General features: G+C 47.6%; 7 protein-coding genes across 9 annotated transcripts; 2 read left to right on the top strand and 5 right to left on the bottom strand.

The window, feature by feature from the left end:
- Positions 1-699: 699 nt before the first annotated feature.
- E1B28_005214 (uncharacterized protein) lies at positions 700-1,128 on the bottom strand (the record flags this gene model as incomplete). Its single annotated transcript, XM_043149765.1, has 2 exons — positions 700-947; positions 999-1,128. The coding sequence occupies 2 exons, from the start codon at positions 1,126-1,128 to the stop codon at positions 700-702; spliced, it is 378 nt and encodes a 125-aa protein (XP_043014373.1).
- A 78-nt stretch (positions 1,129-1,206) lies between these two features.
- Positions 1,207-4,179, bottom strand: E1B28_005213 (uncharacterized protein). 3 transcript variants are annotated; one of them, XM_043149762.1, is made up of 17 exons: positions 4,056-4,179; positions 3,846-4,000; positions 3,535-3,787; positions 3,417-3,482; positions 3,229-3,364; positions 3,165-3,170; positions 3,046-3,116; positions 2,888-2,999; positions 2,693-2,831; positions 2,510-2,641; positions 2,341-2,449; positions 2,093-2,273; positions 2,012-2,034; positions 1,879-1,960; positions 1,684-1,815; positions 1,480-1,623; positions 1,207-1,423 (listed from the first exon to the last, which is right to left on the bottom strand). In XM_043149762.1, exons 3-17 carry the CDS (start codon positions 3,665-3,667, stop codon positions 1,324-1,326), a joined length of 1,566 nt encoding a protein of 521 aa, XP_043014370.1. In that variant the 5' UTR covers positions 3,668-3,787; positions 3,846-4,000; positions 4,056-4,179; the 3' UTR covers positions 1,207-1,323. The 3 variants fall into 3 exon arrangements, with proteins under 3 accessions (XP_043014370.1, XP_043014371.1, XP_043014372.1); XM_043149763.1 differs by having other exon boundaries at positions 3,229-3,482; positions 3,535-3,990; XM_043149764.1 differs by lacking the exons at positions 1,207-1,423; positions 1,480-1,623 and having other exon boundaries at positions 1,684-1,960.
- Positions 4,180-4,272: 93 nt separating this feature from the next.
- Positions 4,273-6,811, top strand: E1B28_005212 (uncharacterized protein; the record flags this gene model as incomplete). The annotated part of the gene is made up of 4 exons (XM_043149761.1): positions 4,273-4,725; positions 4,789-5,779; positions 5,833-5,987; positions 6,047-6,811. The coding sequence occupies exons 1-4, from the start codon at positions 4,315-4,317 to the stop codon at positions 6,809-6,811; spliced, it is 2,322 nt and encodes a 773-aa protein (XP_043014369.1). The 5' UTR covers positions 4,273-4,314.
- Positions 6,812-8,890: 2,079 nt separating this feature from the next.
- On the bottom strand, positions 8,891-9,315 carry E1B28_005211 (uncharacterized protein; the record flags this gene model as incomplete). Its single annotated transcript, XM_043149760.1, has 3 exons — positions 8,891-9,002; positions 9,061-9,204; positions 9,290-9,315. The coding sequence occupies 3 exons, from the start codon at positions 9,313-9,315 to the stop codon at positions 8,891-8,893; spliced, it is 282 nt and encodes a 93-aa protein (XP_043014368.1).
- Positions 9,316-9,561: 246 nt separating this feature from the next.
- E1B28_005210 (uncharacterized protein) lies at positions 9,562-11,280 on the bottom strand (the record flags this gene model as incomplete). The annotated part of the gene is made up of 12 exons (XM_043149759.1): positions 9,562-9,567; positions 9,632-9,654; positions 9,717-9,893; positions 9,962-10,070; positions 10,122-10,253; positions 10,305-10,443; positions 10,500-10,611; positions 10,660-10,730; positions 10,779-10,784; positions 10,842-10,977; positions 11,030-11,095; positions 11,148-11,280. The coding sequence occupies 12 exons, from the start codon at positions 11,278-11,280 to the stop codon at positions 9,562-9,564; spliced, it is 1,110 nt and encodes a 369-aa protein (XP_043014367.1).
- A 655-nt stretch (positions 11,281-11,935) lies between these two features.
- Positions 11,936-14,574, top strand: E1B28_005209 (uncharacterized protein). Its single transcript, XM_043149758.1, has 4 exons — positions 11,936-12,375; positions 12,435-13,425; positions 13,479-13,633; positions 13,689-14,574. The coding sequence occupies exons 1-4, from the start codon at positions 11,965-11,967 to the stop codon at positions 14,445-14,447; spliced, it is 2,316 nt and encodes a 771-aa protein (XP_043014366.1). The 5' UTR covers positions 11,936-11,964; the 3' UTR covers positions 14,448-14,574.
- A 368-nt stretch (positions 14,575-14,942) lies between these two features.
- Positions 14,943-15,488, bottom strand: E1B28_005208 (uncharacterized protein; the record flags this gene model as incomplete). The annotated part of the gene is made up of 3 exons (XM_043149757.1): positions 14,943-15,169; positions 15,239-15,372; positions 15,436-15,488. The coding sequence occupies 3 exons, from the start codon at positions 15,486-15,488 to the stop codon at positions 14,943-14,945; spliced, it is 414 nt and encodes a 137-aa protein (XP_043014365.1).
- Between the last annotated feature and the right edge of the window lie 237 nt (positions 15,489-15,725).

Genomic DNA, 15,725 nt, shown 5'->3' with positions numbered 1-15,725 from the left:
GCCAAGTCATCGAGCGAGGAGGGATCCGACTTTCATGCGACAAATCTACTGTTGACCTCGCCATCCTGACTAGCAGTAAAGTCGCTCACGCTGACGTGACTGGTTCTCCCTCCACTGGCACTTCACTCGAAAACGCTCGTCGTGACACCCTCATCCAATTTTCCTTCCTTCTAAGCGGTCTACTTATTGCTATTGTCTAGCTTCTACCTTCTCGAACCGGTGGAGCGCTGGCTGAAAGGCGACGGAGTTCGGTATGTAGGTGAGCAGACAGAGTTGTTTGGATTTTCAAACGAGTTTTCAGTGATTTGGGTATCATGTCTCGACTTGTAGGAAAGGAAAGGTTGGATTTGGGCGAAAGAGTTCGGTGTGTTGAATCACAGTATACGTCTTGATGAGTAGTGCGAGTAGGTCCAGTTCTGGTTCGTATGCTGCTTTGTTTGAGAATGAATTAGCATACATATTACTTCGTCATCGAAGGAGTATTGAGAGATGCTCATAGCACTTGATGACCGACAAGTATCGATTCTCTTCTTTTTCTACTGTTAAAAACATCGGAAAGGTGGCCGAAAAATGAGCTCGTACTCTGAATCTGCAGGACTGTCTGTTGAATCTCTTCAAAGGTCGAAACTGACTGGTACGTACGTCAAAAATTCCTCTTCTTTCTCTGCTACTTATCGCAACCCTCGTGCCCAACCTGATCTATTTCGCCCGTTGGATCAAGAGCTTGAAAACCTTGTAATTCTTGCATGTCCGGAAGACTGGCCAACGCTTGAACGTCGAGTTGGAGTTAGAGGGAGTGATGAATTCGTCGAGAGAGCAGAGCTGGACTGAAGGACTGAAGGAACAAATCAAACGTAAGCGTCTTCGGGAAGACTTCGACAGCTTGGCACCTGTTCTCGGAGTCCGAGGGGTTCCTTGATCATCCGATGGTTGTACGATGGTGAAGGCTTTTTGGTAGGGTGGGCTGGCTTTCGAGAACGGTGAAGACAGGTACTCACCTACGTTGAATGCCGTGTGTGGACTCGCAGGTAATGATGGGTTTTTGAGAAATCCTTGCGCATCGCGATTCTGAGAGCTACGTAGCATAAGAGTATGAAGAACAAAGCCGACTGAGGAGACACTGATCATCTAAGTTAGAATTGTTCTGAAGATTGCCGACGGCGAAGAGTGCGCAAAATCATCGTCACACAATTGACCCTGCCCGAATCCTGGCATAACTCTGGATTATGTAATGTAGTATTTAGAGATGCATCGGTACAGAACAGTATTACCGCAGCGCCAACTTGGACAAAACACGAACGAGTGCAAACATTAAATAACTGCCTAAATGTCAACATCGTTCATCAAAACCGCAGCGGTTCTTATTAGTTTCTCGTGGTGTTCAGACCGTGGCTTGATTTCGCATGGAAATGGTACAGGCCGACTGCCAAATTGAAGATCTTAGTTTGGAGATTCCGTATCAAAGGGAAGTAAACATACCTCTGTAAAGACGACGTAAACTCTTGACTTGGCACAATTTCATTTCCAAACTTGTCCCTGACTTTCCTAATGTTGAAGGAATATAGCATGCCTGCTACGGCCGCGTACATACTTATCATTGCAAAATGACGGCCAGGACATATTCTGCGTATAGGAAATAGGTCAGCGATGTGGATAATGAGTCGAGGAAGATATAAACCATACCTCCTCCCGGTTCCCCAAAACATTGTGGGTTCCGGGATATCGGGATTGATCTGACCGTCTGGAGTAAGGAATCGACCTGGAATGAACTTGTCCGTGTCCCGTCCATATATCTCTGCATCTCGGAATACAGCCCTTTATCAACAGCAAGGCTTTGAAAAAGTATCCTATATGAAAAGAAGAGTAAAGGAAACCTACCAAACGTTCCCGGTAACTACCGAGTTTCTCGGAATTCGATACCCTCTGTATTCGTCTTCTTCCGTAACAAGGTGGGCTAAACCTTAACAGATCCTTGGGTCAAAACCAGAACCAAGACGGTGAAGCAACGTACCAAGTGGATCGACTGGTTGCCAGCTGGGACCGAAATTGAGAAGTTAGAACCAAGCTACCAATCACTAGAACCTGAACGAACCGCATGGTCTCATACAGAATAGCTGTAATGTATGGCAAGTCATCGCGATCCTTCAAATCCGGTAGCCTGTCTGGGTCGACAACCCTGTCCAGTTCTTCTTGAGCTAATCTCTGGGCTTCGGGGTAGCACACCATGGCGAGGATGAAGATATGAAGGGCGCAGACGGTCGTATCGGTGCCAGCTAGAAGAAATGAAACGCGTTCAATCCAGTCAGTCAGACGTTCAAGTAATCGGATGCGACAACAGACCAAGATACATAGCACCAGCAGACTCCCGTACAACTGTTTCATCCACATCTTTGGCATTCTTTCTGTCCAGACAGTAAGAGACAAAACAGGGCTTATTTGATCCGTTAACCTGTTCAATAGCAATCCGTCAATGTCAGTTGCCGCAGGAGGCGATTGGAATCAAACACACAATCTGCTCCTTGACAATATCAAAAGGCTCGTTCAACATCCTGTCAGCATCCTTCCCCCATTCTCTTCCCTTGAGTTTGAAAGATGCCCCAGGAAACCATGAAGGTAGGTATTTGAGAATCGGAAGGTAGTCCTAACTGAGATTTAGGAACTGCAGGAGCAACCAAGCTCGAAGAATACTTACGACTAGGAATGACCCCAGGACAGCAGCAGCCTCGAAACCCTCAAGTGCTCGTTCAGCTGTGTCTATCGCTGGGTCACCGATTTCCGCTGGTTTAATGGTGATGCCATAGGTTATAGAGAGAATTATAGAACCGGCCATGCTGTTTTTGAGGTAATTAATCTGCAGAAAAGGTTACATGATCAAGGAAGCACAGACTGTCGAAAAAGATGACAGAAGTTGTCGGGTTCACGAAGAAGGTCAACCAGTAGATTCCTGACTGCCTTGACTGTTTGCGGTTCATATCGTTCTGATTGCTTCGGGTTGAATTCTTGAAAGAGGATGAGCGATTGACGACAGTGGAGGTTGGGAATTACCTTGATGAACGAGTTTTCGGCGGGTATTCCACGACTTCCCATAGGGCATTGTGATGAGTATCCAATTCCATCTTCGGGACAATGTTCAGCTTCGACCACAAACATCCCAGGTCGCTTACCCAATCCTGAAATATTTGGATTAGAAACAATGTTCGTACATAACATGCGGAATGGGATTCCTACACCTCATTCAACATCGTCCATTTCGGCCTGCTTGAATATATATTTGACCGCTTCTCCAAAAGGTCATTGATGGCCTCATAGGAGTTCAAGATTATGGTCGTGGTACCGGCGAATTCGAAGTGAACGATATCGGAATCTGTTGCGATGGCATTGAGTTCGCGAACCTGACAACCGAGGTAAGACCTGACTGAATTTTCTCCCCCACTCAACGTACGTCAACCATTCGTGGCTGCGTGGGAGATCCAACAGATTTCCTGTTCAAGGCTCTTAGTAGGACGTATCCTTATGTTGGAACAGACAACATACCTATGAGAGGAAGAGCTCTTGGACCAGGCGGAAGTTTTCGCCTAAGCCTCGCTGAGCGCACTACCAGGATCATCCCAAGAACAATCGCGATCATAGGTCCATAATAACCGCTCACTCGCGATAGCAAGCCCATTCTGGTTCCTGAGAGGATTGGCAGTGGCCGCTAGCTGCTATATATATATGTCGAATTCGTGAGAAGATCGGTGGTGTTTATTCAGCAAGCACCACGGCTTCGATGGGCTCGTGGCCAGAACTATGTGAAAGCCGATAAGAGCAGTCAAAATGGATAGAAGTAAGGACCTAAACCCAACCAGGAACGTGCAGCGCACTAGAGTACAGTCCGGCCAGGATTATCCTTTAAGGCTCTTCATATACGGTTTGTTCGGCTCCCTGTCATGTCTTTGGGTTCTCCCTTAGACTCTAGTGTGAGCGAAAGAGAATGTGCACACTACTACTCTGCCAAGCGCTTAAGCGTATCAGAAAGGCTCATTAACATTATCCATTACTGTCCGAATACTTACGTTGACGGCTTTGTTTGGACTCCCAGGCAGTCTTGAGTGTTTCGGATCGTGTTTTGATGGTTTTGTGGGAAATCCCTACTAATGCATCACGATTCTGTGAACTAGCATTAGAGCGAGAAACAAGCTTAACGGTGAGCTGGCGAATGATCGATGACTAGGACTGGTGAACGATCACGTGTTTATGTCACAGGTCATCGTCACAAAACTTGAGCTTATACCGCAATTCTATCTTCCCCTCCATCCACTCTCCGTACTCACCATGGCTCCTGTTCCTTCCAATGAAATACTCGAAAATCTACCAGACTCGAATCAAGTAACTAAAGAGGGCGGCCAGGACGTCGAATTTCCAGCCCAGAATAGCGAACGGCCTGTAACTCCCCCTCAGGCTGCTGGCCAGGGAACGAAATCCGACAAGTTACACGAAACGCCCTTGAAGTACTCTGCCTCCTCTCATAATCAGTGTACTTCTATGCACTATCAACGGGACGCGAGGTACCGTCAGGCTGAGGATGAGAATCAAGGAAAGTTCATTTCGATGGATCCGGAACGATTTTTGGATCTGTTCTTGCCGGCTGATCCTACCAAGCCCTTCAACCACAATGACGCTGCTCAAGAAAATTTTGAGAATGCCGCGAAGTGTGAAAGAGAAAAGGAATCATATCCATTCCTCGTACGTCAACGCTCTGGAACAAAATATAAATTTGTTGCTGATACGACGTTAAACGACCAACAGAGCAAAGCCTTCTCGGCATATTGTCCCTCTCTAGAAATCATCAATACCAGTAAACATCCTACGACTGTGATTTGGGGTAGACAGGAAGTGGAGATCAAACCAGACATTTCGGCATATCTGAAGGGTGGGCGTGCCACAGGCCAGGATAGTGCGGTGGACATAGACAAAGTGGAGGTCATGATCGAAGGCAAATGGACCATATCAGATGATGCCTTCGATGACACTGGGAAAGGCTTCGAGCGGAACAGTGGCCAGGGGAAGGATACCCGTGGACAGATTACAGCGTACGCCGCCGCCCAACTTGCTCGCCAACATAGGACCCATTGTTTCTCCGTCTTGTTCGTGAAAGGTTCAGCTCGTCTTATCCGATGGGATCGAGCAGGCGCGATTGCCACCAAGAAATTCAACTTTGTCAAAGAGCACTGGCTAGCGATGTTTTTTCACAGATACAACTTCGCCTCGCCATCAGCTCGTGGCCTCGATACCTCTGTCGAGCGCCTTCTGAGTACAGATCCGCTCGCGAAGGAAGCACGGGAGGCGTTGGGAACCCAGTCCAATGAAGCTTTGCACAAGTTCAAGATCGTTGACGACGAGACGGGCGCCATCACGTACTACATTGGTTCGAAGCCATTGTTCAATTTCGGAAGCTCTTTTACCGGACGCTGCACTCGCTGCTACAAGGTCTATGATATAAAGAGGGAGAAAATTGTGTTCATGAAGGACACTTGGCGAGTTGATGCAAAGGATGTGACGAAGGAGGGGGAGGTCTACCGGCTCTTAAGAGAACGTGGTGTGCCCAACATCCTTACACTCGTCACTTATGGGGACGTGCGACACCAGGACAATTCGACTCAACCCACGCAGACTCAACATTTCAGGCAGATGAGGGGACACTGTCACGCTCGTCTCGTCTTTGACGAGATTGGTCGGGACCTGACGCACTTTAACACTACGGGAGAGATAGTGACTGCAATTAAAGATGCCATTAAAGGTCAGTTGTCTACCATTCATCTTCACTTTGTGTGTTCTCACAGAGGTTTTCAGCTCATAAGGGGGCCTATGAAGACGCCCGAATTATGCATCGCGATGTCAGCGTCGGAAATATACTGATCTTGGATAGTGGGAAGGGGGCACTCATCGATTGGGATCTCAGCAAACTCCTCGATAAGAAAGGCACGCCTCGGCAGAACGAACGAACGGTACGCACGTATGCTTTTGACTCACTTGTCTCCGAGTCTAACTTCCTTCGCTGTTGCAGGGCACATGGCAATTCATGTCAGCCAAGTTGTTGGCCAATCCTAGTGCACCTGTCCACGAGCTCGCCGACGATCTTGAATCGTTTTACCATGTCCTCGTCTGGGTTGTGTTGAAGTTCACTCCACATCCATTGCACAAACGCAAGTTGATGCACCTATTACAGACGTGGTTTGACGAGGCAATTCCCAGAACGGGAGAGGCTACCGTCGGAGGAACTCACAAAGAGATCTATCTCCAGAACTGCCACATGGAAAGCACATCTCAACTTCCCCAAGGCGAGCTGCGTAATTTGATCGTCGATTTAGAGGCAGTCCTTCGAATCCGATACGCCAAACAACCAATAGAAGCAGTAGATATCGAAGACTTGAACACGATCGAAGTCAACTTCCGAAAAGGGTTGATGGATGAATCCAAATATACCATTCGAATCAAGAAAAATATCGCGTGGCAACGGACAGAATACACAAAACGCCTTACCAGCCATACCTGGATGCTTTCCCGTTTCCGTCAAGCTGCTAGCCTAAAGGATAGAATGTTGGACCAACGGGTCGTGCATGATGTGACTCCCTCGAACCAAAGCGAGCAAGAAACACGAGTACGGAAGAGGTCGAGCGAATTAGAGTCGGAGGACCCTCCTCCGGCCCAGCGGAGGAGGTTGGATAGAGCTGCTAAGAGTGTTGTCGGTGGGTACTCTGACGATCCTAATCCGGAAGATACAGAGGATTCGCCGATGAAGGATGATCATGACAAGGATTACAAACCATAGGGCACGCTAGTCGGTACTCGTTGAACCTACAATCATAACTTCGTCCATATGTATTCGTATCTAGCAACTGCATGTTTGTATTACTACAGTGATTTCGTGATTCCTTCTATAGACAATTGTATCATAGTATTAGTAGCATCTCGTTGGCTTTCCCCACTCGACTCTTACCCAAGCAGGGCTTCCCCCAATTGCCTGGCGAACGGTGTGACCATCGCCTTAACCTAATACTTTACGACCCCTCGGTTTCTATGTTATGAAAAGGTTGTATTGCAGATTGATACACCAAAGTCGACAAGTCATCGAGCGAGGAGGGATCCAACTTCTATGCGACAGATCTACTGTTGACCTCGCCATCCTGACTAGCAGTAAAGTCGCTGACGCTGACGTGGCTGGTTCTCCCTCCACTGGCACTTCACTCGAAAACGCTCGTCGTGACACCCTCATCCAATTTTCCTTCCTTCTAAGCGATCCTCCCGATGTACTTGTCGCTATTGTCTAACTTCTACCTTCTCGAACCGGTGGAACGCTGGCTGGAAGGCGACGGAGTTCGGTACCAGAGTTGTTTGGATTTTCAAACGAGTTTTCAGTGATTTGGGTATCATGTCTCGACTTGCAGGAAAGGAAAGGTTGGATTTGGGCGAAAGAGTTCGGTGTGTTGAATGACAGTATACGTCTTGATGAGTAGTGCGAGCAGGTCCAGTTCTGGTTCGTATACTGCTTTGTTTGAGAATGAATTAGCATACATATTACTTCGTCATCGAAGGAGTATTGAGAGATGCTCACAGCACTTGATGACCGACAAGTATCGATTCTCTTCTTTTTCTACCGTTAAAAACATCGGAAAGGTGGCCGAAAAATGAGCTCGTATTCTGAATCTGCAGGACTGTCTGTTGAATCTCTTCAAAGGTCGAAACTGACTGGTACGTACGTCAAAAATTCCTCTTCTTTCTCTGCTACTTATCGCAACCCTCGTGCCCAACCTGATCTATTTCGCCCGTTGGATCAAGAGCTTGAAAACCTTGTAATTCTTGCATGTCCGGAAGACTGGCCAACGCTTGAACGTCGAGTTGGAGTTAGAGGGAGTGATGAATTCGTCGAGAGAGCAGAGCTGGAGAACTGTCGTAGTACGACCCCATCGTTCGCCGTCATGTGATGTTCGAAAAAGGAAGGTGATTACTAAGACTGCAGTGCCAGCTTCGAAGTTCTCTAAGTTGAGGTTGGCAAAAGCGGGAATTGAACCATCGACGTCAGAAAAATTTTAGCTGTGGCAACGATTTACCAACTTCACCATTATACCCATCTAAAATCATATATCAACATTGGACTATATAGAGTACATCCTTGGTACATCATACTGGGGGCAAAGCCCCCAGACCCCCTCATATAGCTTTGAATACCTAACCCCTACCCCTAACCGCTAACTAACCTAACCATTAAACCTAACCGCTAACTAACCTAACTATCAAAACCAAACCCCCCTAACCACTAAACCTAACCAAAACCTGACCGCTAACCGAGAAAGCGCAGGGCGGCAGTCTTACTAATCACCACGTGATGGCGAACGATGGGGTCGGACTGGCTAAGACGGAGCTGGACTGAAGGACTGAAGGAACAAATCAAACGTAAGCGTCTTCGGGAAGACTTCGACAGCTTGGCACCTGTTCTCGGAGTCCGAGGGGTTCCTTGATCATCGATGGTTGTACGATGGTGAAGGCTTTTTGGTAGGGTGGACTGGCTTTCGAGAACGGTGAAGACAGGTACTTACCTACGTTGAATGCCGTGTGTGGACTCGCAGGTAATGATGGGTTTTTGAGAAATCCTTGCGCATCGCGATTCTGAGAGCTACGTAGCATAAGAGTATGAAGAACAAAGCCGACTGAGGAGACACTGATCATCTAAGTTAGAATTGTTCTGAAGATTGCCGACAGCGAAGAGTGCGCACAATCATCGTCACACAATTGACCCTCCCCGAATCCTGGCATAACTCTCGATTATGTAAATGTAGTATTTAGAGATGCATCGGTACAGAACAGTATTACCGCAGCACCAACTTGGACAAAACACGAACGAGTGCAAACATTAAATAACTGCCCAAATGTCAACATCGTTCATCAAAACCGCAGCGGTTCTTATTAGTTTCTCGTGGTGATCAGACCGTGGCTTGATGTCGCACGGAAACGGTACAGGCCGACTGCCAGATTGAAGGTGTAAGTTTGGTCATTCCGTATCAACAGGGGAGGTAAACGTACTTCTGTAAGGACGACATAAACTCTTGATTCGGCACAATCTCATTTCCAAATTCGTCCTTGGCTTTCCTAATGTTGAAGGAATGTAGCATGCCTGCTATGGCTGCGTACATACTTATCATTGCAAGATGACGGCCAGGACATATTCTGCGTATAGTAAAACAGTAGTAAAGGAATAGGTTAGCGATAGTAGATAATGAAAATAGAGGAAGACAATATGATATTAACATACCTCCTCCCAGTTCCCCAAAACATCATGGGCTCTGGGATATCAGGATTAATCTGACCGTCTGGAGTAAGGAATCGACCTGGAATGAACTTGTCCGTGTCCCGTCCGTATATTTATGCATCTCGGAATACAGCCCTTTATCAGAATCAACAACAAGGCTTTGGATAAGTATCCTATATGAAAAGTAAAGGAAACCTACCAAATATTCCCGATAACTACCGAGTTTTTCGGGATTCGATACCCTCTGTATTTGCCTTCTTCCGTAACAAGGTGGGCTAAAGCTAAATAATCAACAGATCCTTGGGTTAAAACTGGAACCGAGACAACCCAGGTCAAGAAACGTACCAAGTGGATTGACTGGTTGCCAGCTGGAACCGAAATGGAGAACTTAGAGCATGAAGAGACCAATCGATAGAAAACTTGAACGAACCGCATGATCTCAGAATAGCTGTAATGTATGGCAAGTCATCGCGATCCTTCAAATCCGGTAGCCTGTCTGGGCCGACAACCCTGTCCAGTTCTTCTTGAGCTAATCTCTGGGCTTCGGGGTAGCACACCATGGCGAGGATGAATATATGAAGGGCACAGACGGTCGTGTCGGTGCCAGCTAGGAAGAAAATATACGCGTTTAGCCAGTCGGTCAGACGTTCAAGTAATCGGATGCGACCAACAGACCAAGATACATAGCACCAGCAGATTCCCGTACAACTGTTTCATCCGCATCATCGGTATTCTTCCTCTCTAAACAGTAAGAGACAAAACAGGGCTTGATTGATCCGTTAACCTGTTCGATATTAAGACAAATGTAACGGGAAGCGAGTGGCATCAAACGCACAATCTGCTCCTTGACAATATCAAACGGCTCGTTCAACATCTTATCGGCATCCTTCCCCCATTCTCTTCCTTTGAGTTTGAAAGATGCCCCAGGAAACCATGAAGGTAGGTATTTGAGAGTCGGAAGGTAGTCCTAACTGATATTTAGGAACTGCAGGAGTAACCAAGTTCGGAGAATACTTACGACTAGGAATGACCCCGGGATAGCAGCAGCCACGAAACCCTCAAGTGCTCGATCAGCTGTGTCTATCGCGGGGTCACCGATTTCGGCCGGTTTAATGGTGATGCCATAGGTTATAGAGAGAATTAAAGAACCGGCCATGCTGATTTCGAGGTTAATGATCTGCAGAAAAGATTATGGGACCATGGAAAGACAAACTGTCGAAGAAGATGGTAAAAGTTGTCGGGTTCACGAAGAAGGTCAACCAGTAGATTCCTGACTGCCTTGACTGTTTGCGGTTCATATCGTTCTGATTGCTTGGGGTTGAATTCTTGAAAGAAGATGAGCGATTGACAAGACAGTGGAGGTTGGGAATTACCTTGATGAACGAGTTTTCGGCGGGTATTCCACGACTTCCCATAGGGCATTGTGATAAGTATCCAACCCCATCTTCGGGACAATGTTCAGCTTCGACCACGAACATCCCAGGTCGCTTACCCAATCCTGAATATTTGGATTAGAAACAATGTTCGTACATAAGATGCGGGAGAGGATCCTTACACCTCATTCAACATCGTCCATTTCGGCCTGCTTGAATATATGTTTGACCGCTTTTCCAAAAGGTCGTTAATGGCCTCATAGGAGTTCAAGATTATGGTCGTGGTACCGGCGAATTCGAAGTGAACGATATCGGAATCTGTTGTGATGGCATTGAGTTCGCGAACCTGACAACTGAGGTAAGACCTGACTGAATTTTCTCCCCCACTCAACGTACGTCAACCATTCGTGGTTGCGTGGGAGATCCAATAGATTTCCTGTTCAAGGCTCTTAGTAGGACGTATCCTTATGCTGGAACAGACAACATACCTATGAGAGGAAGAGCTCTTGGACCAGGCGGAAGTTTTCGCCTAAGCCTCGCTGAGCGCACTGCCAGGATCATCCCAAGAATGATCACGATTACCGATCCATAATAACCGCTCACTCGCGATAATAAGCCCATTCTGGTTCCTGAGAAGATTTGGCAGCGACCGCTAGCTGCGTATTTTATATGTCGAATTCGTGAGAAGATCGGTGGTCTTTTATTCAGCAAGCACCACGACGAAAGCTCTATGGAAGATTAGAAGTACTTCGATGAGCACGTGACCAGAACTATGTGAAAACCGTAGGAGACTGAGCAGTCAAAATCGAAAGGCTAGAACCTAAACCCAACCAGGAAGGTGCAGTGCACTAGACTACGATCCGGCCAGTATTATCGCGTAGAAAACTCCTTTAAAGCTCTTCATATACGGTTTATTCGGCTCCCTGTCAAGTCTTTGGGTTCTCCCTTAGACTCTAGTGCGAGCGAAAGTGCACACTACTCTGCCAAGCACTTACGCGGGCTCCGTTAACATTATATATCCATTACTGTAAGGAATACTTACGTTGACGGCTTTGTTTGGACTCCCAGGTAACCTTGAGCGGTTCAGGTCATGTTTTGATGGCTTTGTAAAACTACGAATGCATCGTGATTCTGTGAACTAGCATACGTGGAGGAGGAGACTGAGAACAAGGCTTGCGAAGTGAATTGATCATGATGATTGTAGGACTGGTGAACGATCACGTGTTTGTGTCACAGATCATCGTCACACAACTTGAGCTTATATCGCAATTCTATCTTCCCCTCCATCCACTCTCCGTACTCACCATGGCTCCTGTTCCTTCCAATGAAATACTCGAAAATCTACCAGACTCGAATCAAGTAACTAAAGAGGGCGGCCAGGACGTCGAATTTCCAGCACAGAACAGCGAACGGCCTGTAACTCCCCCTCAGGCTGCTGGCCAGGGAACGAAATCTGACAAGTTACACGAAACGCCCTTGAAGTACTCTGCCTCCTCTCATAATCAGTGTACTTCTATGCACTATCAACGGGACGCAAGGTACCGTCAGGCCGAGTCAGAGAATCAAGGAAAGTTCATCTCAATGGATCCGGAACGATTTTTGGATCTGTTCTTGCCAGCTGATCCTACCAAGCCCTTCAACCACAATGACACTGCTCAAGAAAATTTCGAGGATGCCGCGAAGTGTGAAAGAGAAAAGGAATCATATCCATTCCTCGTACGTCCATGCTCTGGAACAATCTGTTACTGATACGTTGAATGTTAAACGACCAACAGAGCAAGGCTCTCTCGGAATATTGTCCCTCTCTAGAAATCATCAATACCAGTAAACATCCTACGACTGTGATTTGGGGTAGACAGGAAGTGGAGATCAAACCAGACATTTCGGCATATCTGAAGGGTGGGCGTGCCACAGGCCAGGATAGTGCGGTGGACATAGACAAAGTGGAGGTCATGATCGAAGGCAAATGGACCATGTCAGATGATGCCTTCGATGACACTGGGAAAGGCTTCGAGCGGAACAGTGGCCAGGGGAAGGATACCCGTGGACAGATTACAGCGTACGCCGCCGCCCAACTTGCTCGCCAACATAGGACCCATTGCTTCTCCGTCTTGTTCGTGAAAGATTCAGCTCGTCTTATCCGATGGGATCGAGCAGGCGCGATTGCCACCAAGAAATTCAACTTTGTCAAAGAGCACTGGCTAGCGATGTTTTTTCACAGATACAACTTCGCATCGCCATCAACTCGTGGAGTCGATACCTCTGTTGAGCAACTTCTAGGTATTGATCCGCTCGTGAAGGAAGCACGGAAGGCATTGGGGACCCAATCCGACGAACTATTGTACAAGTTCAAGATCGTTGACGACGAGACGGGAGTCATCACGTACTACATTGGTTCGAAGCCATTGTTCAATTTCGGAAGCTCTTTTACCGGACGCTGCACTCGCTGCTACAAGTTATATGATATAAAGAGGGAGAGAATTGTGTTCATGAAGGACACTTGGCGAGTTGATGCAAAGGATGTGATGAAGGAGGGGGAGGTCTACCGGCTCTTGAGAGAACGTGGTGTGCCCAACATCCTTACACTCGTCACTTATGGGGACGTGCGACACCAGGACAATTCGACTCAACCCACGCAGACTCAACATTTCAGGCAGATGAGGGGACACTGTCACGCTCGTCTCGTCTTTGAAGAGATTGGTCGGGACCTGACGCACTTCAACACTACGGGAGAGATAGTGAGTGCAATTATGGATGCAATACAAGGTCAGTTGTCTACCATTCATCTTCACTTTGTGTGTTCTCACAGAGGTTTTCAGCTCATAAGGGGGCCTATGAAGACGCTCGAATCATGCATCGCGATGTCAGCGTCGGAAATATACTGATCTTGGATAATGGGAAGGGGGTGCTCATCGACTGGGATCTCAGCAAATCTCTCGATAAGAAAGGCACGCCTCGGCAGAACGAACGAACGGTACGCACGCATGCTTTGACTCACTTGTCTCCGAGTCTAACTTTCACTGCTGCAGGGCACATGGCAGTTCATGTCAGCCAGTCTGTTGGCCAATCCTAGCGCGCCTGTACACGAGCTCGCCGATGACCTTGAATCATTCTACCATGTTCTGGTTTGGGTTGTGTTGAAGTTCACTCCACATCCGTTGCACAAACGCGACTTGATGCACCTGTTGCAGACGCGTTTCGACGAGACAATTCCCAGAACGGGGGAGGTTCCCGTCGGAGGAGGACAGAAAAAGGTACATTTCCAAAGCAGCTACATGCGAAACGAAACCCCACTTCCCCAGGGCGAGCTGCGTAACCTCATCGTCGATTTAGAGGCAGTCCTTCGAATCCGATACGCCAAACCAACACAAGCAGAGACCGAAGCCCTAGCGCTGTGGGAAGGCTTGTATTCGGAAGGGTCGATAGACGAACAAAAATACAGAAATCAAAAACACGCCAACTACGCCTGGCAACATAGCCAATACGCAGAACGCCTGACCAGTCATGCCTGGATGCTTTCCCGTTTCCGTCAAGCTGCTAGCCTAAAGGATAGCATGTTGGACCAACGGGTCGTGCATGATGTGACTCCCTCGAACCAAAGCGAGCAAGAAACACGAGTACGGAAGAGGTCGAGCGAATTGGAGTCGGAGGACCCTCCTCCGGCCCAGCGGAGGAGGTTGGATAGAGCTGCCAAGAGTGCTGTCGGTGGGTACTCTGACGATCCAAATCCGGAAGATGAAGAGGATTCGCCGATGAAGGATGATCATGACAAGGATTACAAACCATAGGGCACGCTAGTCGGCATTCGTTGAACCTCACAACTTCGTCCATATGTATTCGTATCTAGCAACTGCATGTTTGTATTACTACAGTGATTTCGTGATTCCTTCTATAGACAATTGTATCATAGTAGCTTCATCTCGTTCGCTTTCCTCACTCGACTCCTACAAGAGCAGCGGAGTATGACCCAAGCAGGGCCTGCCCCAAGTGCAAGTGATGCTTGGCTAACCGTGTAACCATCGCCTTACCCTGATATTGTACTACCCCTCGTTTTTGAAACGGGTGCATTGCAGACTGATGCACCAAAGTCGACAAGTCATCGAGCGAGAAGAGATCCAACTTCTGTGCGACAGATCTGCCGTTGACCGCGCCATCCTGACTAGCAGCAAAGTCGCTGACGCTGACGTGCCTCCACTGGCACTTCACTCGAAAACGCTCGTCGTGACACCCTCATCCAATTTCCATTCCTTCTACGCGATGTACTTGTCGCTGTTGTCTAGCTTCTACCTTCTCGAATCGGTGGAGAGCTGGCTGAAAGGCGACGGTGTTCGGTATGTAGGTGAACAGACAGAGTCGTTTGAGATTTCAAACGAGTTTTCGGTGATTTGGGTATCATGTCTCGACTCGTAGGAAAGGAAATGTTGGATTTGGGCGAAAGAGTTCGGTGTGTGTTGAATGACAGTATACGTCCTGATGAGTAGTGCGAACAGGTCCAGTTCTGGTTCGTATACTGCTTTGTTTGAGAATGAATTAGCATACATATTACTTCGTCATCGAAGGAGTATTGAGAGATGCTCACAGCACTTGATGACCGACAAGTATCGATTCTCTCTTCTTTTTCTACCGTTAAAAACATCGGAAAGGTGGCCGAAAAATGAGCTCGTATTCTGAATCTGCAGGATTGTGTTGAATCTCTCCAAAGGCCGAAACTGACTGATATGTACGTCAAAAATTCGTTTTCTTTCTCTGCTACTTATCGCAACCCTCGTGCCCTACCTGATCCATTTCGCCCGTTCGATCAAGAGCTTGTTATCTTGCAATTCTTGCATGACCCGGTAGACTGGCCAACGCTTGAACGTCGAGTTGGAGTTAGACGGAGTGATGAATTCGCCGAGAGCAGAGCTGTACTGAAGGAACAAATCAAACGTAAGCGTCTTCGGGAAGAATCCAACGACGACAGCTTGCAGGTACCTGGACCCGGAATCTACTGTTTGTCCGAGGGGTTCCTTGGTCATCCCGTTAGGGACTTGTACGATGGTGAACACTTTTTGGTATGGTGGGTTGGC

Source organism: Marasmius oreades, chromosome 2, assembly GCF_018924745.1.
Source record: "Marasmius oreades isolate 03SP1 chromosome 2, whole genome shotgun sequence".
Taxonomy (NCBI): Eukaryota; Fungi; Basidiomycota; class Agaricomycetes; order Agaricales; family Marasmiaceae; genus Marasmius; species Marasmius oreades.
Note: the sequence above shows the minus strand (reverse complement) of the source record. Positions and strands in the feature narration are given on the sequence as shown.